At 44.0% G+C, this 27613-nt stretch overlaps 1 protein-coding gene across 2 annotated transcripts in view; it reads right to left on the reverse strand.

Moving 5' to 3' along the window:
• The window catches only part of SLC16A14 (solute carrier family 16 member 14), a 30867-nt gene extending 3611 nt beyond the window's left edge, over positions 1-27256 (reverse strand). Inside the window, exons 1-5 of one of the 2 annotated variants that reach the window (XM_079782646.1) lie at positions 26937-27256; positions 18931-19009; positions 16898-17169; positions 11125-11268; positions 5682-6659 (exon numbers count right to left, since the gene is read on the reverse strand). In XM_079782646.1, the coding sequence (XP_079638772.1) occupies positions 5682-6659; positions 11125-11268; positions 16898-17169; positions 18931-18962 (1426 nt within the window). In that variant the 5' untranslated portion in view covers positions 18963-19009; positions 26937-27256. The remainder of the gene's footprint in view (positions 1-5681; positions 6660-11124; positions 11269-16897; positions 17170-18930; positions 19010-26936) is intronic. The other variant, XM_079782647.1, reaches the window with a different exon arrangement.
• Positions 27257-27613: the final 357 nt, after the last annotated feature.

The following is a 27613-nucleotide window of genomic DNA, read 5'->3' on the forward strand; positions in this document are numbered from 1 at the left end:
GTTTCAATTATAGAAGGTAAACAAATTCAAACAAATGGTGGCAGAATGGAGCTTGAGAGAGCAGGCCAGGGTTGCCACCGGCAACAGGGGAAGCAAAGCTTTCCACACACCCTGGCTGGGCCCACCCGCTTAAGGCAACAAAGTTTCAATTATAACCCCAACACAAATGGCTGCCGGCCTCGGAAGGAGCCCCAGGCTTGGCTCCGCTCCAGGCTACAAAGTTTCAATTGTAGAAGGAAAATAAATCCCAGATACCAGGGCCTCCGCTTAGGTTGCCAGGGGGTGTGGCCGGCCTGCAAACCACCACAGGCCCCTCGCTCAGGCCGCCCCACACCCCAAGGGAACCCCCACCTGATCCGGGATGCCCTTCAGGGCAAACCAGCTGACCCCACCCCTGTACCAGGCCTCTATCCTATCTAATAAAAGAGTAATATGCAGATTGCTCATCACTGCAACACACAATATAGCTGCCCCCATGTGGTCAAAGATCCTGCCCCCATGTGGACACAAGATGGCCACCACAAGATGGCCAGCAGGAGAGGGCAGTTGGGAGGCACCCGGCCTGCAAGGGAGGGCAGTTGAGAGGGACCAAGACTGCAAGGGAGGGCAGTTGGAGGTGATCAACCCTGCAGGAGAGGGCAGTTAGGGGTGACCAGGCTGGCAGAGGAGGGAAGTTGGGAGCAAACAGGCTGGCAGCAGAGTGGTTAGGGGGTGATAGGCTGGCAGGCAGAAGCGGTTAGGGGCAATCAGGAAGGCAGACAGGCAAGCAGTTGGGAGCCAGCAGTCCTGGATTGTGAGAGGGATGTCCGACTGCCCGTTTAGGCCCGATCCCGGTGGGATCGGGCCTAAACGGGCAGTCGGACATTCCTCAAGGGGTCCCATATTGGAGAGGGTACAGACTGGGCTGAGGGACAACCCCCATCCGTGCACGAATTTTGTGCACTGGGCCTCTAGTGTATTAATAAGAAAGACATATCTTTATCAATTAAAATATGACTCAATGTTTTGTAGGACTTCGTAAAATGCATTCTGATTTCAGAGTTGTTAAACATGAAAAAAAAGTCTCAGAAACTATGACATAAGATGTTTCTTTCCCTTCAGTGATTAATTCTAAGAGTCAATCACATGCCATGGTTCCCACATAGCCAACTATGCAGGCTGAGAGGATTAAGCCACACACAAAAATTTTATTTATGGTAAAAATGTAACCATAAGCATTTACCTTTTCCATTTCAAGTGCATTAATTAGCAAAGGCATCAGAAAAATATAAATGATTTAATGATCAAAGATAGCATTTCATGGCCACATTTCAAAATATGTTTTAAAAAATATATTACTGGCAAATGAATGCATAAATGCAACTTAACCTTCTCCCACCAACAAATAACTACACAAAAGTAACTGTTAAAAGAGGAGCCAGCACCTCCGACTTCCTGGTAGTTCTCCATATCACTTTGTTTACTGTACCTAATGCACAGTGGATGTGTCTGGATAAGTCATGGTAGTCGTAAAGAAAAACAAACACTTAATAGCATTAAAAATTATAATTTTTAACCACCCCAAAGCTATGAATTCTGGATATACTTTAAAAGTGAACCAAGTTTTGAGTTTGTCATTTGATTAAAAAAAAAGAAAATATCAGACTCTTTCCATGTGGCTTAGTAAAATGCTCTATTGTCTTTTTTTAATCTCCAATTTGAGACAAGGGGAACAGAAAAGATTAGACATATAATCTGAAAATAATGACTCTGCCTCAGAACTAAATCAGAAAGGCTCACCAACATATGAACAAAAAAACCCACAAAAACAAACTTCTGCTCAGTGTCACCATTTGGCCACCGTGGACCACCGTGAATCATGACCAATGAATGAGTCCTTTGCAGGTAACGCAGAGAAGTCTGTACATGTAAGTGGAGTATACACACAACGGGACTATCCATAAGCGACCATTTAAAAACATCAATAACTGTAAATGAGGTTCTCATACTCCACTCATCCCAGAGGAAAGACGACCTTGTAATTTTAATAGTTAAATCTGCACTTTTCATATGATCAACTGACAGAGTAGAAAATGATGGCTCTAAACCACAAACACCGCTAGCTGAAAGGAGTTGCTGAAATACTATTGCTGCTTAGCATGGACCTCAAAATAGGACAAAATCCTAACTGGCTGGAAAATTAATTTGTTTTTAGTTCAGACGATTTACTTTTTGGGTGAGTGGTTAATCTAAGCTCCAAGGCTCTGTGATGTGGCCTACCCACTGCTCTCCCTTACTGCCCTGAGCTGACCATGAGCACAAGCCATACTAAATATTTTAGAGTTTCAAACACATTTCTCTTGGCTCCTCATCTGTACATGTACTATTCCCCCTTCTGGAGGATATAATAATAAACACTACCACCCTTAGAACACTCTCACACCTCCTTCCCACCACACCATGCTCCCTCTTGTCTCTGCAGACTACAGAAAATGTCTGCTAAGTATCATATATAATAAAAGCCCAATATGCTAAGTGTCCGGTCGACCAGTCGGCTGTTCAACTAATCAAAAAAAAGCGTAATATGTTAATGATATGCTAAGGCTGCTCAACCGCTCAATATGATATGCACTGACCACCAGGGGGCAGATGCTCTGACTGGTAGGTTAGCTTGCGAGATGGGCTGGGCCTGGCCTGGGCCCTCTCGCAATCCGGGACCCCAGTATTTAAAAGTTACTTTTTTAAAAAGTACACCCAACTTCACCAAACAATTTAACAATACAAATTGGAGGAATAGTCCCCAATTTTATGTTCGATTAATCCCATAGGTTTCTCCAATCTACCTTTAGGATTTCTTTTTAAATGACTCTGGATCCTTTTATCTTTCTCTGGCACCTCTAGTTTGCACTCAACTCAGTTTGAGTCCGATACAAAGCAAGTCACGAGATGCTGTACTTGACCACGTGCTTTGACCCAGCAACATGTGGACAAAACTCTTCAGAAACCAGTTTCAGACAAGCTGTCCTTAACCATCTCCCCCTACAGGTCTGATCCTGGTTGCTTGGTTTGCAGCCTGAGATCCTTGGCAACTCCTGATCCAACCACCAATTCAAATCAACAGCTTCAAAGTAAAATCTGGTTCCCTATAAAATTGCATTTCCTTTTCATTTGAGTCTGTCAAATGATGAATGACGGCTGTTTTTCTTACTTATTAAATGCTTTCCCAGCTTTTGGTGGAAAACATTGCAAATCGTTATTAGGTGTTATATTTCAAGCAATTGGAGGAAACGTGTAGCTTCTTGGTCAGTCAAATCTGTTGGCCGAGTTTTGCTATATTTTACACTGGAAACATCTAGAAAAATATCTATTATTATTATTACATCTTTAAAGGAGAAGAACTGAATGCCCAGCAACATTATAAATGAATTATACCAAGAAGTTCATGCTGCTAAATGACATGGTGAAAATATCTGTTCAATGTCTTTGATTCTACATTCTTCTCCTTAATGGAAATGTGTGATTGCTACTAAATTGTACCAGAATTTTTGATGTCAGTAGAAACTGCTTTGCAAAATGAAAAAACACATTCATTTCCAAACCCATTTTTAAAAAAAGGTGATGTGAACAGTAATTTACCTTGTAGCAAATCCAGCTAAGCAGTAATTTCTATCCCACCTGAAATTTCTAGCAAGATTTTAATGTTATTGAGTCGCTCATATTGCCAGTCACTTCTGAACTACAATGCATAAAGGCTGGGCTTGCAGTTCATTGCAGTGTTGGCTTCTTGGCCTGGAAAGTCAATGACTTAGACACAGTGCAGTTAGCCAGTGATGTGCTCAGCGTTCCTTAGTGTGTGGGTTCGGTGGAAGGAGAAGAAACAAATAAAAAGAAGCAAAGTCCTCTTTAGGCTGCTGGCCTCGACATGCACATCAGAACATTGATTTTAGAGTCTCCATAGCAGCATTTGATACATCTTCATGGAAGGTTCTGAACCATTAATAAAACGGTTTCTACCATCACGGTGAATCACATTCATCTAGAGTCCACTTCTAGGGAGGAACCTTGAAGCAGGTAGAAATAACGCCTGATGACTGAAGACTGGGTATAACTAACTCCCTGGCTTCTTCTTCATTTTTTAATAATACATGAAGCCTTTTAAAAGATTTTAATTTAATTTTTTATTGATTAGAGAGAGAGAAAGAGAAATATCGATTGGTTGCCTCCTGTACATACCCCCAACTGGGGATTGAACCCCCTAACCTGGGTATGTGCTCTGACCAGGAATTAAACCCACCACCTCTGATGTATGGGATGACACTCCAACCAACTTAGCCACCCCAACCAGGGGACTCTGCCTGTCTTCTAGTTGCAATTCCTTTCCCTTTCACTCAAGAAAGTGCACTAGAATTCAAATGAGAAGGACATGACCCTAGGAATGGGACAAGGAAACCAAGCTGGCAAATTTTCTGTTGAACTGAGGTGAATACATGTGAGAGACATTATTTTAGATGTCTGTCAACTAAGCCTGAGGTAAGCAGAATGCTCCAACTTTCCCCAAATGCCCAAGTTCCAGTCCCCGGAACCTGTGAATGTTACCTTACGTGTTAAAGGGGATTTTTGCTGATGCAATTATGTTAAAAGCTTTGAGATGGGGGATTATCCTGGATGATCTGGTGGACCCAATGTAATCATGGGTGTCTCCATAAGTAAAAGAAGGAGGCAGGAGAGTCCGAATCAGAGAGAGATGAGAAGATGTTGTGCTGCTGGCTTAGAGGTTGGAGGAAGGGGCCAGGGGCCAAAAAAGCAGGCAGCCTCCAGAAGCTGTATAAGGTAAGGAAACATTGTGCTGACACCTTGATTTTAACCCATTGTGATCCAATTTAGCCTGATCTCTACATCTGTAAGATCATAAATCTGTACTGTTTGAAGCCACTATGTTCAAGGCAATTCATTCCAGCAGCAATAGAAAATTACTACAGGGCTAGATCCAGCCCATAGATGTGTTCTGTTGGATTTACAGTCTTGTGAAAATCTGAAAATGTCACCTAAGTGTTCCAGTCTTAGTTTATCTTGGGAGACTACCCCCTCACCCAACAATAGAAGATCAGGCAATAGTTCTCCATATCGCTTGGTGACAGAAATCAGCTGGAGCTGGGGAGAGGCTGCACCCTTCAGTCCTGGCGGGGCTCTGCACTATCCTGTTGTCTATCCACTTGACCGCTGGCAGCTTACTTTATAGATGAGGATCAAAAGTTCATGTGCATTCTACATGGAAGAACGACCTTTACCTTGCTAAAATGTATAAGTGAGAAATTTGGGGGCAGGAATGAGAAGGAAAAAGGCATGTACACAAATGGAAACTTCCTTCTTATTTACCTTGGACTTCATAACATCGATGAGAACACAACCTAACAATCTACATGCACTCTAAGCTTTAAAACCTTGTATGGTTGCCCGACCAGCGTGGCTCAGTGGTTGAGTGTCGACCTATGAACCAGAAGGTGAGGATTTGATTCCCCATCAGGGCACATGCCCGGGTTGTGGGCTCAAACATCAATAGGGGGCATGCAGGAGGCAGCCAATCAATGACTCTCTCTCATCGTTGATGTTTCTATCTCTCTCTCCCTCTCCCTTCCTCTCTGAAATCAAGAAAAAAATTAAAAGTAAAATAAAATAAAATAAAATAAAACCTTGTACATTACCTGCAAACGGTGGTCCCAGCAATGCAGAAATGCCATTAGCACAGATGATGATGCCATAGGCATTGGCCAGGTGCTCAATCCCCACCAAGTCTTCAGTCACTACAGGCATCAGGGAGAAGTAACCGCTGGAAAAGCCTATCAGAGCGCAGATGACCGCCAGGCTGGCATATGTGTGCATCAGTGGCAGGAGGAAAATACTGAGCACAAGGGTGAAGTTGGCCATCAGGAAGACATTCCAGACGCTGATGCAGGGCAAGTCCGCCACGATGCCCAGGATCACTTTTCCAAAGATATGAACTATTGCTATAATTGACGTCAGAGGGAAAACGTCGTTTTGCTCTGATAAATTATACAAATTGACTATTTCTGGGAGGTGAATGAAAGGGATGACAAAGCTGCTGTATGCAAACAGAGCCCAGAAAATAAAAGCTACAAACACCCTATTAGTAAAGAGTGAGGCTGCCCCAAAATAACCGGAGTACCATTCCCGGAAGCCCTTCCTGACCCTCAGGGTCAGCTGGCTCACCATCTTCAGCACCCGAAAGGCGCACATGTTCTTCCTGTGCCCGGCCTCCTCTGGGCACGCCTGGTCTGCAAGGTCACCCAGGGTCTCCTCGCGCCCGGGACTGGCCTCCTTTTCGTCTGCCCTGCCCAGCTGTCCACTGGACTTAACAGATTCCGTGGAGTGAGCCGGGGGGACTTGCGGATCTCTCCCTGCTGGGTCCTTTCCCTCCTTCCCAGGAGAGAGGGGCCTCATGAGCGCCCCGCAAACACACAGGTTTAAGGAGACGGCGCCTTGGATGAACATCGCGTTCCGCCACCCATACTCCGCGCACAGGTACTTGAGCAAGACCGTCATGAGGAAGGTGCCAAAGCCGGTCCCCGTGGTGCTGAGGCCCTGGGCTAGGGCGCGCCTTTTCTGAAAGTACCTGCCCACCATGACCACGGCCGGCAGGTAGGCCATCCCGCTCCCAAAGCCTGCGCGGTTGAAAGGGGGAAGAAAAAGCACACAGCACAACGTAAATGGCCCTCTCCAGAATCGGCAGCATTTGAAGATCATCTGCATTGCATTATCTTTGTCTCTATGCTATTTAAAAACAACAACTAATACTTGTTCAAAAATAGCTCGGTGGGTAAGTACCATGAGAGTCATCCTCCAAGTTTCTAGCCCATCAGTTCCCCCAACAGGCTTTGCAATACAAGTTATTTTGATAATAGCATAAGATCAATTCTCATACGAAGGTGAGCTCTGGAGCAGGGCCGTGCTTTCCTGTCATCCCTGGTACTGTCTCTTACTGCCCAGGGCACACATTGTGTGCTTCGTGATTTGCTGAAAGAACGCATGGCTTCTGAGGGCTCCCGTGCCAGGGCTAAGTGCACAAAGTACCCAGGAAAGTGTTTACAGGGGATGAAGATCACCTCCAGGCAATTTGCAGAAGCCTCAGGAAGGGGCCAATCTGTTCACAAATTAGTTGGAAGAATAAAAGGAATTATAATGCGCCCATAAATATACACACTTGAGGTCAAAGCCACCTAACACTTATTTGTATCTCTGATTTTGAGTTGTATTGTCTCTTTCTTAGAAAATAGGCCACAGTTTGTGATTTGCACTGACAAAATTACAGTGCTGGTGGGGGATGTTTGTGTTGGGGCCAGTGGTTTGGGGAACTCTCTACTTTCTCCTCAGTTTCGCTGTGGACCTAAAACTGCTCTACAAAATGAAGTATATTAATAAATAGACAAAATGAAATTAAAATAGATGTTGTGGGTTGTATGCTCAAGTTCTAGGTACAGACAGGGAAACCATAATCCCCATTTCAATGATCATGGGGCCCCATTTGGACCTTCCGACATTAGGATGGCAGTGTCCTATATAATAAAAAGCTAATAAGCAAATCGAACGAACAGCACAATGACTGGTCGCTATGATGTGCACTGACCACCAGGGGCAGACGCTCAATGCAGGAGCTGCCCCCTGGTGGTCAGTGCGTTCCCACAGGGGGAGCATCGCTCAGCCACAAGCCAGGCTGATGGCTGGTGAGCACAGCAGTGGCAGCGCTAAGGATGTCCAACTGCCGGCTTAGGCCTGCTCCCCAGTCAGATATCCCCCAAGGGCTCCCTGACTGTAAGAGGGCACAGGCTTGGCTGAGGGACGCCCCCAACCCCGAGTGCACAAATTTCATTCACCGGGCCACTAGTATAGTAGTATAAAAGAGACTCTAACCAATATCACATCCCAAGGCTGAAGACTCCCCAGTTCAGCATCATTTAAGAGTTTCAGATTAATTTGGAAGGAGACCAGAGCAATCATACATAAAAACACAATCAAAATTACCAGCAACTGAGTGCCAATGATAGGCCAGTTGCTTTACAGATTTTATCTAATTTAATTTTCACAATAACCCTGAAAGCTAGCTGTGGTTATGAAAGGGGGTATTGAACCTCACAGAGATTAAGTTATTTTCCTAAGACCCCTTAGCTGGTAATTGAACCAGTTGGAATTCAGACCCAACGTCAGAGCCTGGCCTTTTTTCCCTGCCCATGCTGCCTCTCACCCTACACTGCTCATCCCCTAGCTGCCAGTAGGTAGCTGCAGAAGGATTTTGATTATTTGTGTGCATTGCTTATAACCTGACCTCTTCTCCCCTTTTGCTAGACTACAAGCTCCATGAGGGCAGGGATGTGCTTGGTTCACTGATGGGCCTAGAGCCCTCTCTCAAGAGTGCTCTGTGTGTCTAGAACAATGCCTGGCATTGTTATAACAAAGGAATGAAATAAATAAAGTTCTATGGAAAGAGAAATAGTCACATTTTAAAATAATAGCTACCCTTTTTCATTGGAGATTAATTTTATACTTCCACGGTTAAGGTACAAAAATCTCGGCTGCAAAATAAGTGTAACAGTGGTCACTATGGAAAAAAATTATTTGTTAAAGAACCAAGAAATTATTTGATATTAAATATTGTGGCACAGAATTATTGTCCTCCTCTATAATATTTTGAAAGCAAATCCTGAATATATCATTTTCATGTGCAAACATTTTTAGTATAAGTCTCTAAATATTTATTATGATTCAACAATGTAATCTTATCATTATCTATCTGAAAAATGAGCAATTCTTTAATATCATGAAATATCCAAAGGTCCCCATATTTATATTTGTCTCATAAATGAGTATATTCTTTAAAAACTTACTTGTTTAAGTCAGGACCTAGTAAGACCTACACATTGCTATTTGTTGATCTGTATTTTAAGCTTCTTCCATAATTAGCACAATTATTACATGAGCTTATAGGACAGGACTTGGGATGGTTATTCTGGCTCAAGCCACGCATCAGTCAAAGCTCTGCAAATGTCCTGCCCTGTGAAGGACCCTGGGACAATTATTCACCGCACTTAGGTTTAGAGGATGGGCTTACAGCCCAAGAGGCGGGTAGAGGAAGGAGGCTCAGAGGGAGAGAACATCCTGTGGTTCCAGGTCTGCGTGGTGGGAGAAAAGGTGTCTTCAGAGCCAGGCTTAAGACAAGGGAGCTCTGGCAAAATTGAAGAAATTTGTCCAGACTCCCTTGGCTAAGTAAAATTGCTCAAACAGACATTAATTTTCCGCTTAATAAGAGAACACTCCCACCCAATTTTAATTGCTTAGGTGTTAAAAATAAAAATGCAGCCAGACTCAGTGGTTGTTGGGGGCATGCAGGAGGCAGGCCATTGATGTTCCTCTCTCATCGATGTTTCTATCTCTCTCTCCCTCTCCCTTCCTCTCTCTCTAAAAACAATAAAAACATATTTTTTTAAAAAGAAAGATACAAACAAATATGTCTAAAATGCCTTTAGGATTGAAGGATGCCAACAAAGTTTCTTTCAAACACAAACTGTACAGCGATATAAATATATATCCATCACCTGCCTTTGCAGTGTATTTTTGCATCTAACTTTTTTCTTTTTTTTTTTTATAAAGGGGCTAGATTGCCAAGCAGCTTCAACATGCCCCATTAATGACAGCCCAACAGCATTTGGCTCATTTTAATCTAACTGATTTAGCTAATTTTTCCACTTAACTATAGTTATATATATATTTTTGTGGGGAAGGTGGGTGAATGTGTTTTCAGAGACTCTTTCTTTGGGTTTTTCCTGTATAAAAAAATGGGAGCAATAAAGTGTCTCAAGAAATACTTTTCTTTCAAAGCCTTCTAATTTTCTTCCTACTTCTTTGAATCCATAAAAATTCATTGAATAAATAAATGGATGAATAAATAAATAAATAAAGAGATATTTGAGGATCAATAAGCAATTAACTGCAAGAAATAAAATTCCATTTAAACAAAGAATGTAACAGAAATCTCTAAATGATGAGAATAAGTCTCAAGTCCTGGTTATTAGGATCAAGTCATAGTCCATATAACCAAACACGACCAGATCAATTTCATAGGGGGGGGCCCATATGTCTGCCCAGAGACCCCAGTGTGTCTCAGTCTCAGCAGAAAGAGTGTTTATCTCCTTACCTATAATACAAAAATCCCGTGCAAGCTCTATTCATTGGACTGTTATGTGGACAAGTTTCTAAAAAAGCCTGTAGTCAAAAAAGAAAGTCAGCTGGTTCTGGTTCATTTAAGAACAACTGTACCAGTAAGAAACTACTTCTTATCCATGTGAATTCTGCTACCTGTTGATAAAGGAAATTATGGCTGGGGAGATATTTGTCAGAACGAATATGCAAACCATGCTGCCTGGCAGCCAATTTTTACCTCTCCACTGGGGACTACAACTCTAACTGTGCTCTAGATTTGCTTCTTAGGTCTCTACATGTAGACGGGTTTTGCTGCTATTTCATTAATTTGAACAGGGCTAAAAGACAAAATGATTATTCTGTGATTCATGCTCAATTCTGCAGTTTTTAAATGAGAATATTATTAATTTCCTGAATATTTCACCTACATCTGTATTTTTATCCCCCCCTTTTCCTGTTACTTATAAGAGAAAGGATAGCACTTAGAACCAGGTATGGAAGATTTAATTAAATTCTATTAGTGAGTGCCTTGCTGGTGTTGCTCAATGGGTGGAGTGTCTGCCTGTGACATCAAGGGGCTGTGGGTTCAACTCCTAGGTCCGGTTGGGGTGCATGCGGTAGGCAACCAATCAATGTGTCTCTCTCACATCGGTGTTTCTTTCTTCCTCCCTCCCTCCCTTCCTCCCTTCTTTCCTCGCTCTATTAAAAAAACCTATTAGACCAAGTACAGTTGTTAGGTTGTTCTGGCATACTTAAGGCATATTTAATATATTAAAAAGTATTTCCTGGAGGATAAAATGGGGGTGGGGGGCGGCGATGGAGGAGACAGAAAGACAAAATACTTTAATGGGTCCCTTTTCTGCACAATAAAATTCATTGTCAAAATGCCCAATCAAAACATTTAATGTCAAATTAAAATAAAATCGATATGCTTACCAGCTGTCACTCCGAAGGTAATAAAGAGATAATGAATGTTGGCGGCATAGGCACTCAATACCCAGCCAAGCGAGTTCACGAGTCCTCCGATGATCGCCGTCCCGCGGCAGCCACAGGTGTTAATGAACAAGCCGATGAAAGGTCCTGCCGCAGAACATGGACAAGGGAATTGTCTAAAAGCATTTTATTTTCCTGGTTGCTTAGTAAATCCTCATATAAAGACAAAGAATAAAACTTTTCTAGGTCTGTTAAATAAAACACCCCCACTGCTTTATGTATGTATTTCTTCTTCTTCTTCTTCTTCTTCTTCTTCTTCTTCTTCTTCTTCTTCTTCTTCTTCTTCTTCTTCTTCTTTAGCAAGAGAAAATAACCAAATTTAATACATACATATGTATGGAAATCCCGCATACATGAGAGAGTCAGAGACCTCACCTGACATCAGAGGTTCAGACAGAAAGGGGGATCTAGGTATATAAGACATTCTGAGCTAGGGGGGAGGTAATACACCTTGGGGACTTCAAAGGGTCAAAACCCCATTGCTTTATACGAAAAAAGGGTCCTAGCATGCAAAGGTGGGTTTTAATCATTTCGCTGGTGAGCACAAGGTTCTAGGCTTTCAAGGAAGGTAGACCTGAAATAGATAAATTAGCTCATTCTCTTAACACAGCAGAAGTCCTAAACTGATGTAGGGGCTCTATTCAGCCTGTCATTGCATTTTGTTTATCCCAAACAACAAAAACTCTTAGCTGACTGTGTACCCAAATATGTTTTTAAAATGTTTTGAATGATTGGTCACATTTAAAATTAAGAGAATTAAAAAAAAGTTCAGTGGCAGCACATTATCTTCCCACACAGCTCAAGTCAGCTGGAGCTGTGCAGTAGCTGGTCCCTTTAGCTGCATCACACCCTCTCTAGCTTGCCCAGTCTCCCCTTAGTTGTATATCTGGCCTCCTGCCCTCATTTACATGAACTGTTTGGCTTCTGTGCACATTTCAGTTTTTGACTCCAAACCCAAAGGGAGTACAGGAAGGGGGTTCTCAGGACTCCCAGGCTTCAGGCAAAGGACCTATAGTCCATTGTCATGAGGGTACCAGATGCAAACCAAGCTGAAAAGGCCTCGTCAGACTGGACCCATCAGACTATGCATTTATCACACCATGTGGAGATTCAGGAAAACACTCGTTATGCAAGATGTCCCAATGCACACAGCCATACAGTATTACATGACACACATTCTGATTGCTTACTTTACTATGATGCTCTAGTTTTTGTCAATCTTCTTTGTTTTCTTCCTGATTTTGTGGTAATTTCTGATGTCACTGAAGCCTAATGCTTGCCTTGTGATCAATGATTCCTTATCCATATAGCAATCCAGATTTTAGCAATACAGTACAGTATGAAGCCATACTCAACATTCAGTAAGATGGCACATTTTAAACATAATCTTATTTTTTATCATTATTATCTTACATAGTTTCAGGACTGTATTCAGGTGAAACTATGCAGGTTAAAAACTTGTTGAACTCTAAGGAGCTTCCCCTTTTAGCCCAAACTGGGAAACGCTCTGTAGAGTTCTAACTATATTCATGTGCATATTTGGGTACACAGTCAGCTAAGATTTTATTTTTTGTTTTGTTTTGTTTTGATCTAATGGTTTTGAGAGGGCCTAATTCTAAAAATTATGAAGGCAAAGACTTATTCACTTAACCCTATCACATTACAGAAAATAATTTAGTAGATAAATCTCTTAGAATAGATTTAATAGAGTAAATATATTCTAGATAAATATACTTCTTTAGGTATTATACAATAAGCACATCATACAAATATGTAAACTAAGCATATTGATAAACATCTGGGGGAATTATTGGGAACAACTGAAACTCAAAGTTGAAGATATTTCTTTGATTTCTTTACAAATATTTTTATTTTTCTAAACCCATGGTCATTTCACTACTTGAATCCAAAATGAAAGGCTAAAAAGAGAAAAATGCATGACTCATGGCTTTGCTGTTAATAGGCCTTTTAGGATCTGAAAGGCCAACAGATCACAGTGCAGTAGCATGAACATATTTTCTACATTACAGGAAGGCCCAGAAGCAAGTATTTCTGCCTGCTTATGAAACTTGCATGAAGAAAGCATTTGAAGAAAAAGGGGGAGAAATTCCCAAGTGCAGATATTCCTGACTACAGGAATATTACATATCAAAAAGCAATATGAATTGCTTTACTGATAGAAACGTTAGTTAATAATGGTGTCTGGCTTTTGGTTCATCAACTCTCACCCAATTCAAGCTGGAGCTTCAGTCATTTATGATTTGCAGACAGGCAAAATCAGACCCAGAAATGCCACTCCTCCACAGTTATAAACTATAGATACGTCAGACTCAAGCTTTCTGACTGTTCTGTTTTCTAACCATTGTTTATTGATGGCCAGCAGCATCTCCAAGCGTGCACTGCTATTTCAACAAGATGAGAAGAATTCCCCACACAGTCTAAGGAGAGGGGGAGAAGACTGAGATACAGTCCTTTGGCTATGATTCCCACTTTTGTAGAGGAATTCTGTGTTTTGGAATGAAATTATTCATCATCAGACTCTCTCTTCTCCAGAAGGAAATCTGAATCTCAGCCCATTTCCCACACAATAAAGTGTTGTGTTGTTGCAGGAAACACCCAGAGGAAGTCATGATTTCTTGCCCATCCAAGCATCTCGTAGGTTAAAAACAGTTCAGGTGAGGGCAGAAACAATCTGAAGAGAGCCTTGGCATACAATCATAGATGAGGTTAGATATGAACTCCTGGTCTCTTGGACTAACAACCCCTCACGGCAATAGGCGTTAGGAGCCTCTAAATCAGTGGCTCTCTGCTTTAGCTGAACATTGGAGTCACTTAGGAGCTTTTAAAAAAACACCTCCCTCCCCCCAAACCCTGATGCTTGGGTCTCATCCCATGAGATCCTGATGCAATGGTCCAGGTGCAGCCCTAGCATTATGGTTATTAAAAGTGCCCAGGGGGCTCTGATGTGCAGCCAGGACTGACCCCACTGCTCTAACTCTGCTTAGCAAGCCAGTGACCTTGTGCAGCCCACAGAGTCCCCTAATAACATGGCTTCCACCAAGAATTATTCTGAGAGCTATCACAAAGTCTGCTGGAAACCTGAATAAGATGTTGAAAATTGGAACCTTCTGCAGAAACTGGCAAAATCCATGCTAGCAAAGAATGAAAAACAAGAATGAAATTATTGAATTTTCCCATGTGCAACTCACTGCCCAACAGATGGCTTTCAAGTTTGTTACATAATTCACAGATTTTTTTTAAAATTTAAAAGAGATAACCCAATTGTGCTTATAGTGATTAGAAAACAAAAACAATTTGTATTTATCTACTTCAGATGTATTTTCAGTTCTCATTCGACATTGTGGCAGGCAGTGTGGTATAGTGGGCACCATTTTGGAGTCCAATGGACTAGGTTTAAAGCCGGTCCCACACTCACTGGCTGATCAACCTTAGGTAAGTTACTTAATGTTTCTGAGCATTGCATGTTCTTCCTGTCAGGTGGAGATGATGGGCTGGCCTCCAGTGTTGCTGTTGGATCAAATCAGATCATGTCCATAATATTGGTGTGGCATGTATTTAGTACTAAATAAAAGGGGCTGTTCTTGATGGCTTCTGACTTGGAAAAACACTCAATGCATCGGCAGCTCCCCTGTACCAGGCAGCTCTAGACAATCAACAGCCATTTAGGGTTATGATAGATAGAATAAAAGACCTTTCGTTGATATAACTATGAGCCTTGCTGTGTTATAATTTCTGAGCCCCACAGCAAAAGATGTTTTTTAGGTACCTCTTCTGTAGAAAGGTTAGTTTACAATCTGAAGTTCCATTGTCTGGAATTCAGGGATTCTGGGCTCTCAAACAGATTCTGAATACAGTTATCTCCCAATTAAACTGAAAAATAACAATCGCATTTCACCATCATTACAAGTTAAGTGTTGTTATTTTGAGAATCAACTTCAAACCTATATTCAGTCATTTTAGGACTAGTTTCTACTGTTTAAGACAGCCTTATCGGGTATTTTGGAAAATGTTGTAATATTATATCTCCTGGCTTTTTGCTGAGTCTTCTTTTTTTGTTGTAAACACATACTTCCTAGTACTTTGTTCAACCTCTTAAAATTTTATTTTTTAAAAGGTAAAAAAACACACACCAGGATTTTAAGTATTCTAGAAGAACAATTTTCTTTTACTGTCTTATTGAGAAGGTAGATTTACATCCAACACAAAACCAGCACATTCCCTACATCACAGTAAAACTTGCATTTTTTGTATGCAAGTTTTGTAGTCCTAGTTTTAGCCAACGCAGGGTTGAAGAAGTCAGTTCATCAATGTTATAGGCAAATATAATTTCTTAGCATTTCTCTCACACACATAATGATGCCCTTATTTAATTTTAAAGCTAGGTCAGTATTAATTCCCTTTGATAAACACACACATCCCACCCACATCTTGGGAAATAACAGTTTGTCCTTGTTTTCTCTCATTAGTATTATTACTGTATTAATATCATGTATATTGCCCAAAATAGCATTAACTGAGTGCCAGCCAAGATCAACAAATCTCTGAGTTGGATTCAAGCGATTACTTGTTAATGTAGAAACCACTGAAAAGTCACAGAGTCCCATCAAACACACATATGCTTGTCATACACATACTCTCACAAAACCAGAAAAAGATTTGAGGCCATTTATGTTTCCAGTATAAAATATATCACAAATATTTTAAATTAAAAAAAACTGACATAAAATGATGGTTGTTCCTTTCAAGTGGAGCAAGTGAACATTAGGGTATAGTGATAGATTGTTAGAATTAAATGAGATAATGTAAAGGAAAATACCTGGTATATAATAAGTACTTATTGAATATTAGTTGACAGTGAAAGTTGCTTAGTTCCCAAAATGAAACACATTAGCTATAATAACATATTACATTTATAATAACTTTCTGGTTTAGTATTTCCAATTGGATAAGAATTGGTTTCATAGATTGCTGTATGGGTAGGCTTAACTAGAAAATGCAAGAATATATTACTATTCCTCCCTATTTGCTATATCAGTAACTTTCCTAAAAATAGTTTAATAGATTTTCCAATAGTATATGATCAATTTCAAATTAATTAGAACTCTGAAATAAGATTGTTAGTTGACTTTTATAGTATTTTCTCTAAAATTTTTATCTTTTATAAATATCCATAAGAGTTAAATGAACAGATATTTGTAATGGTATATAATTGTGTTACAACAGTTAAAAAAATGGAGCTTGGGGCAAAAGAGAGTTTTAAAAATGACCAATTTATAAAATACTCCAAGTGTTCATAATATTCAAATGGCAATATCATACAAAAGGACAAATATTGTATGACTCCACTTATATGAGGTACTTAGAGTAATCAAATTCATAGAGACTGAAAATAGAATGGTGGTGGCCATGGGTTGGGGGAGGAGAAATAGGGAGTTACTGTTCAATGGGTACAGAGTTTCAGTTTGGGAAGATGAAAAAAGTTCTGGAGATGGAGGGTGGTGATGAATGTACTCAATGGCATTAAACTGTTTACCTAAAAATGGTTAAAATGGTAAACTTTATATTATGTACATTTTACCACAATAAATAGTAACATCACTAACATTACTGTTTCAACAATATAAAGCATTACTTACGTTGGGGAATTGTCATTTTATAACTATTCAGTTTTACAATAGGTGACAGGCGAACATACCCACAATCAAGGTGATGCCCATGCTGAGGGAGCTGACCCATGCGGTCAGGCCACGACTCTGATGGAATTCTTCAAGCCATTCCACATTGAGGACCCCCAGGGCCATCTGGGAACCCATGATGAGGATGTGCACGAAGAAAGAGGAAAGGACCATCATCCAAGCCCATCCGCCATCAATGTTTGGGTGGGATTTAAGTGTCTTCTTATCTTTGGGGACATCTTCAAAATCATACCCAATATCTTCATGACTTGTATACATTTTCCAAGACTTTCTGAAATACATATGACAAATCATTTTATTGAATATAAAAACAAAAAAAAATCTTCATCTTCTTTGGGCAGTTCTACCTCCTCATCATAACCAAAGTGGTCCCATCATCGTATCAGACCTTCAGCTGAATCTTTGTCATCATGCAGATTTGGGAACACTTCTCACTTTTTCTCAGGACCAAGTGCTTTTATGAAAGTTGTTTAATCTTTAAAGTCACTCTATATGTAAGTATTATAATCCCTATTTTAAATATATGAAAATAGAGAAAGGAGGCAACTTTCCCAAAGTCTCATAGGTAATAAGCAGTGTGGTCAGACAGGAAATGAAGGTTTGAACCCAGCTATTTCTGACTTTAAAGCTCATTCCTAAGCCCCTTATTGAGACGGATGAAAAAGATGTCAGAGAAGGAAGACACCTGGCCTTAGGCAGGCTTGCAGAGTAGCTTCACCTTGGTGGGGCCCTGGCATAAATTCTGGTTTTCATTTTGTGGATCCAAGTGCTCAATAGAGCCAGAATGGATTAGCCTCAGGGGGACCGACTTGTGTGTACCCAACTCAGGAGAGATTTATAAAGTAGAACTCAATTAACTATCTTACAATGGGAGATACAGCTCTCTAATGATGGTGATTTGTGCTTTGCATAGATACATCTCTCAAGATGTTCGAACAAGAGGAAGGAGGTTGGATGGAGCTGGGAGGGGGTGATGCTAAGTCAGGGAGGACTCTGGTTTTGTTTTATTTTTTAGGATGAGAATTAAGGAGGTGCATAAGAACTGAGGATAAGGAGCAAAAGAAGCAGAGACAGAGGGAGGAGAGAGGATGACTAGTCCTGGAGGTGGTGGGACCAGAGAGTTGATCTTGATCCTCTGAGACTGGAGAAAGTAGAGGTGGATGGAGATAAGATTGTGAGTAGAGGGTGGAAGGTTACACCTACTGGTCTAATTTTTTTGGTGAAGTAGGATATTTAGGTCATTGGCTGAGAATGAGAAGGATGGTGGTTATGAAAAGGCCTCAATGTTCAGGATAATGGAAGAGACTGTTGCCTACTACATATGGAAATGATTGTTGGGCAGTTCCAAATGGAGCTGAGTCCTGCAGCGCACCATTGCAAGGCCACAGGTAGTGGAGCACCAAGCACAGAGCGGCAGGAGCTCTCTGCCCCAAAAGCAAGCAATTAGGTGGAGTATCATCCATAGAGAACTTTACAACAATTGACTTGAAGTTGCTCTGCTTTTTTATGTTCAATATGTGCCAGCAGTGCCCTAGCTGGTTTGGTTGAGTGGATAGAGCATTGGACTGAAGGGTCCCAGGTTCCAGGTTCCGGTCAAGGGCACATGCCCAGGTTGCAGGCTCGATCCCCAGTAGGGGGCTGCGGAAGGCAGCCGGTCAATGATTCTCTGTCATCATTGATGTTTCTATCTCTCTCTCCCTCTTCCTTCCTCTCTGAAATAAATAAAAATATATTTTAAAAAATATGTGCCAGCAATTCTAGACAATGTCACTAATAAAATACTCCTCTCCAAAAAAAAAAAAAAAATCTTTTGCTGGTCAAAGTTCCAAACAGTTATGTTTCAATGTTATACATCTGTAAGCTTCAAATTGGGATGCTTTATTACTCATCCTTTCTTAAACATTGTATTCTACATGGAAATTATTTCAGGGAACCGCTGGTTATGCAGTTGAGCCCTGGCACAGGTGTGGCCCAGCTACACACACTTGTTTTGAGAGTAAATTCCTAAGAGTGCAGAGTTGTTGGAGCTCACCTCGGCTCAATCCGGGTCTGTGGTCCCTGCATTGCCACATGTCACTGCAGGACATTTGAGTGAACTGTAACAGCAGTTACTGTGGAGACGAAGACCAGAACTTGAGTTACTTCACCCTTCTGCTGCTCTATATGCCCACCTGGAGATTTTATTTTTGTTTAAAATTTAAAATAGCAAAACAGAGTACAAGAGCGAGAGGTGAAAAACTTTGTTTTGGAAAGTAAAATTTGGAGTCAATACATGAAATGGTTTGCTCAATTTTAATAATGTCTTGTAAGCGAAAATCTATTCTTTTTTAGCAATTAATTTATAACAGAAGAACAAATAAAATCATAATTATTACAGACCATTACAAATGATTATTGCTGAAAAATCATTTTGTGGCAATGAAGGATGATGGTATAAAAAATGATCTCAAATACACTGGGAACACGTCCAACTGTGGGAATGTCCCAGGTGTGTACTGACGTGGATGGGGAGGACAGAGAGCCAGACTCAGTGAATTGCAGAGCCTCTTTCTGTATGCTCCTAATCACCCCTAAGAATTGTTTTCACCTTTCTAAAGGTCACATGACCTGCAAAATCTAAAATACTTACTTTCCGACCCTTTATAGCAGGGGCGGGGAACGTCCAGTCCTCGGATGGTATAAGGCTTGCAAAATCATTTGGTCTGGCCTTGCCACGGCAACCGCAGGCAGGACTCAAAATTCAATAAATCTAGGAGCTTTTTTCATAGCAGCATAAACTTGTATTAAGTGAATTATATTAAGCGAATGATGTTATAAATATCCAAATGGCCTTTGACAGAAAAAGGTCCCCCACCCATGCTTTGCAGGGAGTTTGCTGATCCATGCACTATAGCATTGGTTCTGGTTAAGAGTTTGTCAGGGAGACATGGGCTCCAGGAAGCCAGAATGCCTGTGGAAGAGCAATGTCATGGATCTGTCTTGGGGCTCATCTTGATTTTTCCTGTCTCTCATACCTCATTCTTGTTATTGTTTTTATCTTTTAAATGATTCTATCTCTTAAATAGCTGTCCAGTTCTCAATTGCCACACTTCCTGCTCTCGGCCAGGGTCCTTTCCACTTCTCCATTATCCAGACTGCTGTCTTGCCATATAATCCTATCCCCTGACCTTAGCACTTCGCTGTCCAGCCCTGTGAAGCACCTGCAGCTCCCCACACTTGGCACAGTCTCTCTCTCTCTCTCTCTCTCTCTCTCTCTCTCTCTCTCTCTCTTTATTTTTTTTTATAATATTTTTATTGAGTTCAGACAGGAATGGAGAGGGAGAGAGAGATAGAAACATCAATGATGAGAGAGAATCATTGATTGGATGCCTCCTGCCCACCCCCTACTGGGGATCAAGCCCACAACCCAGGCATGTGCCCTGACCCAGAATTGAACCCGGGACCCTTCAGTTCCCAAGCCGATGCTCTATCCACTAAGCCAAACTGGCTAGGGCGGCACAGTCTCTTTTAAGCTTTTGTGTGTGACTTTCTCTTCTTCCGTTTTGGGAACATACTTCTTTCCTTCTAACCTCCTGGTCCTCTTCTGCTCATGCTTCAAAATTCAACTAAATTATAACAGTGAACCCAGAAATAGTAAGAAAAAATCCTCCGCAAACATGTCAAATATCCAATATTAGACAGAGTAGGTGTTAAATAAATCAGTCATGGTATAGCTGTGCAAAGCAAGTCCACCATTGAAAATCAAATCACACTGAACTCTGAAGACATAGAAAGTGTGAATTATACATAGGGGCTACAAAATGGGACACAGGTTATGATCCCTTTGTTGTTAAAAATATGTATCTATAGGAAAGAAGACTAGAGTGAAACAAAGAAAAATGATGGTCATTAATTTTTGGATGACAGTCTTACAAATAATTTTGCTCTTTTTAAAAAAATCTCATTGGTAAAAAAAACAATACTAAGTAAACATGCATTAACTTTATAAGAAACTAAAGGTCCCTTTGTCTTTTAAACACCATCTGGACCAGCTTCTTACCTCCATAGATTAGTGACTAAATGGTAAAAGAGGGGGGAAACAGAAGAAAGACAATTAATCCAAGAGCCACTTGCCTTGGGAAGTCCAGTCTGTGGTGGACTCTAGGCTTGTGTGTATGTCTGCTACCACCCTCCTCTCCCCCAAGGAGAGAATAGCCTGCCTAAGGATAGAAAGGGATGGGGCAGCCCTTTCAATCTAGAGCTCAGAGCCCAGGAAATTGCTGCACTGTCAGAAGGCCAAGAGGATGAACCTAGAAAGGGCCCTGAGGGTGTTTGTCCTCCCTCAGTCCCTGCTAGCTGTATGCAGAATACCAAGGGGCCAGAAAGAGCCGTTGGACAACGGGTGTGACTGGTTTATCCTAATATATAAAAAGCCAGGGGCCGTCATGACTGAAACAACCTGACAGACAACCAAACAGCAGGCTGCGTGGGGAGACCAGGCTGGCAGGGGGGTTAGTGAGGGACGACCAAATGACTGAACAGCAGGCTGCATGGGGCAAACAGGCCGGCAGAGGATTTAGTGAGGGATGACCAAATGACTGAACAGCAGGCTGAGTGGGGAGACCAGACCAGCAGGGGGGTTAGTGAGGGATGACCAAGTGACTGAACAGCAGGCTGAGTGGGGAGACCAGGCTGGCAGGGGGGTTAGTGAGGGATGACCAAACGACTGAACAGCAGGCTGCGTGGGGCGACCAGGCTGGCAGGGGGAGGGGGGAATTGGGGATGACCGGGTCGGCAGGGGGGGGCAGTTGGGGGTGACCAGGCCGGCGGGGAGGTGGGGGGCGCAGTTAGGGGTGACCAGGTCAGGGGGGCAGGGCAGTTGGGGGCGATCAGGCTGGCAGGCAGAGGCGGTTAGGAGTGATCTGACTGGCAGGGGGAGGCACTTAGGAGCGATCAGGCAGGCAGGCAGGTAAGCAGTTAGGAGCCAGCAGTCCTGGATTGTGAGAGGGATGTCCGACTGCCGGTTTAGGCCTGATTGGGCCTAAACCGGCAGTCGGACATTCCCCAAGGGGTCCTGTATTGGAAAGGGTGCAGATTAAGCTGAGGGGACCCCTCCCCCCATGCATGAATTTCATGCACTGGGCCTCTAGTCTCTATATATAAAAGGCTAACATGCTAAGTGTTTGTCCGACTGGTAGCTATGATGTGCACTGACCACCAGGGGGCAGACACTCAACGCAGGAGCTGCCAAGTTCTCAGGTGACACACCTCTAAACCAGAGAGAGGGGAGCCTGATTCCTCACAGGGCTGCACGATTCCACCTTCAGCCAGCAATGGATTATGTTGTTGCTGGGGCACTGTTGGCCCCAAATCTGGGTTACTGCACACTTGCGTTTGTGTTCCACACCCTGTACGACAGCAACTTTGCAGAGTGTCCTTTCACACTCCGGGACTCTTCAGGGGAGAGCCAGTTCCACCTGATCCCCGCAGGCCAGGCCGAGGAACCCCACCTGCTGGAGGGACCCCCACTCACTCCACAGACGCCCTTCAAGCCATGGTGCCACCCCAGGTGCAGCTGGCTGGGGAGGGACAGAGGGAGGTTGGCTCCAGGGCGTGTCCAGTCTGTTTTGCCCAGTCCCACCCCGCCGGCCACCTTCTAATTAATTTATTTTCAATGTGCACGAATCAGTGCACTGGGTCACTAGTATAAGTAATAACATCGTTACAATCAGTGGGACAATGCTCAGCTGTTTCATAAGATAAAACAAATACTATTTGGCATTTTCCTAAAGTCCATCTACATAAGAAACACTTTTGAAATAGTAATACAAAAGTTACGGTTTTTCAACCCATGAGTTGAAATAATCATTTTTTTTCTTTTTAAATATATTTTTATTGGTTTAAGAGAGAAAGGGAGAGGGAAAAAGAGATTGAAACATCCTCTCTAATAAAATGGTAATATGCAAATTAACCATCACTCTGCTACATAAGCCACACCCACCAGCCAAAGCCACGCCCACCAGCCAATCAGGGCGAGTATGCAAATTAATCCCAATCCAAGATGGCTACAGCCACAGAGAGCAAGGTTTCCCAGGTAACAGAGCAAGCCAAGCTTTCCATAGCCGTTGCAGGCCTAAGCCTCCACTCAAGCTACAAAGTTTCAATTATAGAAGGTAAACAAATTCAAACAAATGGCGGCAGAATGGAGCTTGAGAGAGCAGGCCAGGGTTGCTGGCGGCAACAGGGGAAGCAACGCTTTCCGCACACCCTGGCCGGGCTCACCCGCTTAAGGCTACAAAGTTTCAATTGTAGAAGGTGAATTAACTGCCACAGAAATGGCTGCCACCCCAGGCTACAAAGTTTCAATTGTAGAAGGAAAATAAATTCCAGATACCAGGGCCTCCCCTTGGGTTGCCAGGGGGCGTGGCTGGCCTGCAAACCACCACAGGCCCCTGGCTCAGGCCGCCCCACACCCCAAGGGAACCCCCACCCTTATCTGTGACACCCTTCAGGGCAAACCAGCTGGCCCCCACCCGTGCACCAGGCCTCTATCCTATCTAATAAAAGAGTAATATACAGATTGATCATCACTGAAACACACAATATAGCTGCCCCCATGTGGAAACAAGATGGGCACTACAAGATGGCCAGCAGGAGAGGGCAGTTGGGAGGAACCCGGCCTGCAAGGGAGGGCAGTTGTGAGGGACCAGGCCTGCAAGGGAGGGCAGTTGAGAGGGACCAGGCTTGCAAGGGAGGGCAGTTGGAGGTGATCAACCCTGCAGGAGAGGGCAGTTAGGGGTGACCAGGCTGGCAGAGGAGGGAAGTTGGGGGCAAACAGGCTGGCAGGGGAGAGTTAAGCATCAACCAGGCTAGCAGCGGAGTGGTTAGGGGGTGATCAGGCTGGCAGGCAGAAGCGGTTAGGGGCAATCAGGAAGGCAGGCAGGCAAGCAGTTGGGAGCCAACAGTCCTGGATTGTGAGAGGGAAGTCCGACTGCCCGTTTAGGCCCGATCCTGGTGGGATCGGGCCTAAACGGGCAGTCGGACATCCCTCCAGGAGTACCAGATTGGAGAGGGTACAGGCTGGGCTGAGGGACAACCCCCCGCCGTGCACGAATTTCGTGCACCGGGCTTCTAGTCAATGATAAAAGAGAATCATTGATTAGCTGCCCTCTACTGGGGATTGAGCCCCAAACCTAGGCATGTGCCCTTGACTGGAATCAAACCCGGGACCCTTCAGTCTGCAGGCTGATGCTCTAGCCACTGAGCCAAACCAGCTAGGGCAATAATCATTTTCTTAAGCAATGTTAAGAACTTCATAATCTTACTGAGTTATTTATTTTATGGGTGAAGAGATGCAGTTGTCATTGAACTGTTCTGGATATTTCCAATTTTATTTGTCATAAGTAAAGATGTTGAATAGCATTTAATGGACCAGTTTTATTCAAAAGGCACAGCCTGCATGTAGACTTTAGTGTCAGATGGAGAGAGCTGCTGGAGGTGGGGGTGAGTAAATGAAGTTCTGTCAGGTCCTCAGGAGGTCCCTGAAGATCTACCAGAGCCATCTGTTTTTCACACCTAAGTCTCTCTAAAAGTAATTCCTGTTTTGATGAATCACAGTCAACTTATTGTCCAACCAGGTTCACTAAAAAACAAAAGTCAAGCCCTGGCCAGTGGCTCAGTTGGTTGGAATGTTGTCCAACCGAAAGGCATTTATCTGCCTATTAAAATACACCGAAAGGTTGTGGATTCACGCCTGGACAGGGCACATGCCCAGGTTGCAGGTTCCTTCCCCAGTGGGGTGCATGCAGGAGGTAGTGGATAGGTGTTCTGCTCTCATATGGATGTTTCTCTCTCCCTCTCCCTTCCTCTCTCTCTAAAATTAATTTTAAAAGTTCCCTTAAAAAAACAAACAAATAAAAAAGCCCAAAAGTCAACAGAAAAAAAAAAAGTCTGTCTATTCCACCAGGTTTGCTTATAGCACATTAGCATTTCTATAATTATGAGTTAGAAAGAGTTGTTTGCATATTATGATCCTCCTGTGCACCTGGAGAAAAAGGGAGACTTAGGAGAGGGCTCTGGACCACTCTGCCCCAGGCTCCAAGTCTTTCTTCACCTTAAGGCCTTCAAGGCTCCCTCCACCCCTTCCCACGTTCTGACACACATGTAAAATGACAACATGCATGTGGCACACGGGGGTAAATGGAGTCACGGAAACATGGGTCTTCCATTGAGGGTCAAGCTATAATAAATATATTACCCATTCTAAGCTTCCCTGTTGGAAGATCAGCCTATAACATTAGGACTTCACACTGAAGAAGGCAAAGGAAGTAAATGGCAAGATACTATTGGCCAATGGTCAACCTTCCATTCTCCCCACATGTGAGTTCATGAACGGTGAAAAAGAAATCATAAACGGGGGAAATGAAGTAACACATCAGAGATTAAAAAGGAATTAAATTTCCACAGCTCTGGTACCGGAGTACCTCTCATAAGCAAGTGGTTCATTTTTAATTTGGCTATTGTGATGATGTGAGCATGCGGTGAGCTCATTATAAATAAGGAGCAAAGAGGAAAGTGCCAAGTTAAAATTAAAATGACAATGTTCTGCCAAGGTGGACAGAGCACGTTGGCAGCAGGTTCTTTATTAGATCCCAGCTGTAACTTGCTCTGTAGAAACTTTGCCTCTAGACCAGGATGCCCAAGAACTGTTGGGCCTTTAGACGGGCACTTGAGACCAATGGGCTGAAGAGACGGGAGCAACCAAGGCTGGCGCTGAGCTTGTGTGGAGGACAGCACAGGAGGAACTAGAGAGACCCCGGCTGGGGAAAATAGGCAGATAAATGCCTCCTGTGGGCCAGGGACTGCGCGGGGTGGCTTCTCCACCATGATCTTGTCCAGTTGGTATTAATGTCCCATTTCACAGATGAGGAAACTGAGGCTATTTGTCAAATGGAGGCCATGAAGTTTAGAGAGGTCAAACTAAACTAGCAGGTAGTGGAACCCAAACTGGAACCCAGGCCTGCCGGATTCCAAAGCTTATTTTACACCCCGCCCCGTTCTTGACTCCCGCCGCCCCTTCACACTCACACTCACACTAAACCACAAAGAAGCCAGAGAAGGGAAAAGGAGTCTTTCTAATCGCCACTAATAACCCACACTCATCCTTGCTAAGAGGCTGAATCAACTTTTCCACGGAAAGAAAACGGCTTAACGGGTAAGCAGAGTTGAGCTCCTAAAACAACGTCTATGGCCCGGGCGGCATTTGGCTCCGACATGGCCCTCCTGGGTCTCTCGCCTCATTTTAATCCCCCTTTTCCTCCCTGGGACCCTTGATCGGAACCGCTATGGGGGTGGGGGGTCCAGCATCTGCACGCCTTGAGCGGCACCCAGCCTCAGCGCCCCCTCTGAGCACCGCCCCTGGCCCCCTCCGAGCGCCCGAGCACCGCCCCTGGCCCGCTTCGAGGTGCCCAGAGACCCCCCTCCGAGGTGCCCAAAGACCCCTCATCCCCTGGCGCGCTCGGAACCCGCCAGCTCCACCGGAAAGCGGCGCGGATCGCAGTCCCGGCAGGATGCGCACCCCCGAATGTCCCCTAGCCTCAGTCCCCGATCTCCCCTCTTCGCTTCGTGACTGGCGGTTCGAGTCCCAAACTGGAAGCTGTGAGAGAAGACGGGAAACGGGACCGGGCGCGGGGCAGAGCCGAGTGTAGGTTCCGAGGGGCGCCGTGCCCCTGGACGGTGCGCGCGGGACCGTGGCCACTGGGAGAGCGCGGCGCGCAGCCTCTTGCCCCGCCCTGGACCGGGGTTACCCCGCCGCGCAGGTGGCCTCGCCAGCAGCTCAGGACCCCCCCCCTCCCCCCCAAAGGCTGCCTGGGCGCGACCACCGCACTTCGAGCAGCCCTGCCCTCGACCGCCAGGCAGCCGTTCCCGACGCTGCCCAGGGTCTGCGCCGCCTCTTCCCGAGGGTCTCCGGGGTGCCACCCACAGCCCCCAATTCCAAGATGCCCCCAGGGCCTCTCCATCTCCCGGGCCCGCGGCGCCGCGCGGCCTCGGGATACTCACCGCCCAGGACGCGCAGGGCTGCGGCCTCACTGGGCTCCCGGCCCGGATCCCTGGACTTGCTGTTTCCCTCGGAGCCCCCTGAACTGCTGGGCGTAGAGATTTGTTGCAGGGTCGCCTATCATCCTGGATTTGTGGGTGCCTGCGGCTCGGCGCTCCACCCGGCTCCGTGCGCTCGGTGTGGGGCTCCGGGCTCCTCTGTCGCTTGATGTGGGGCCAGGTGAGCGTCTGGTGAAGCTTTGAGCTCGAGACCTCGGTCTTTTAAAAGGTTTCTTTTGGAGGTAGCCCGAACCTAACCTGAGCTCCCTTCCAATCAGTGCAATTTCAAATCTCCAGGCTCGTTCATTCCTGTACCGGCTAATTCTGGTTTGGCAGAAAAAAATTGCAGCCTCCTCACGTGCACACTCTTGTGGCCGGTCGTAGATTACGGCTTTGGCTGAGGCTCGCTAATGCTCTGCACATTTTTTATTACTGAAGGCGAGGACCTGAAACCGAACCCAAGATGCAGGTGAGAACAGGAGTATCTTCCATTTCTCTGAGATAGGAGACCCGTAATGAAAAAGACCCCCACCCAACTCTGGGCCACAAAATATGGCAGTTTGTAGATGCAAGACTGGCAGTATTCTTGGCCAAAGAGGACTGAAAAATCCCTTATCCTTTGTCCCATGCTGGGTCCCACG

The sequence above is a fragment of the Cnephaeus nilssonii genome (assembly GCF_951640355.1).
Source record: "Cnephaeus nilssonii genome assembly, chromosome: 10".
NCBI classification, from domain to species: domain Eukaryota; kingdom Metazoa; phylum Chordata; class Mammalia; order Chiroptera; family Vespertilionidae; genus Cnephaeus; species Cnephaeus nilssonii.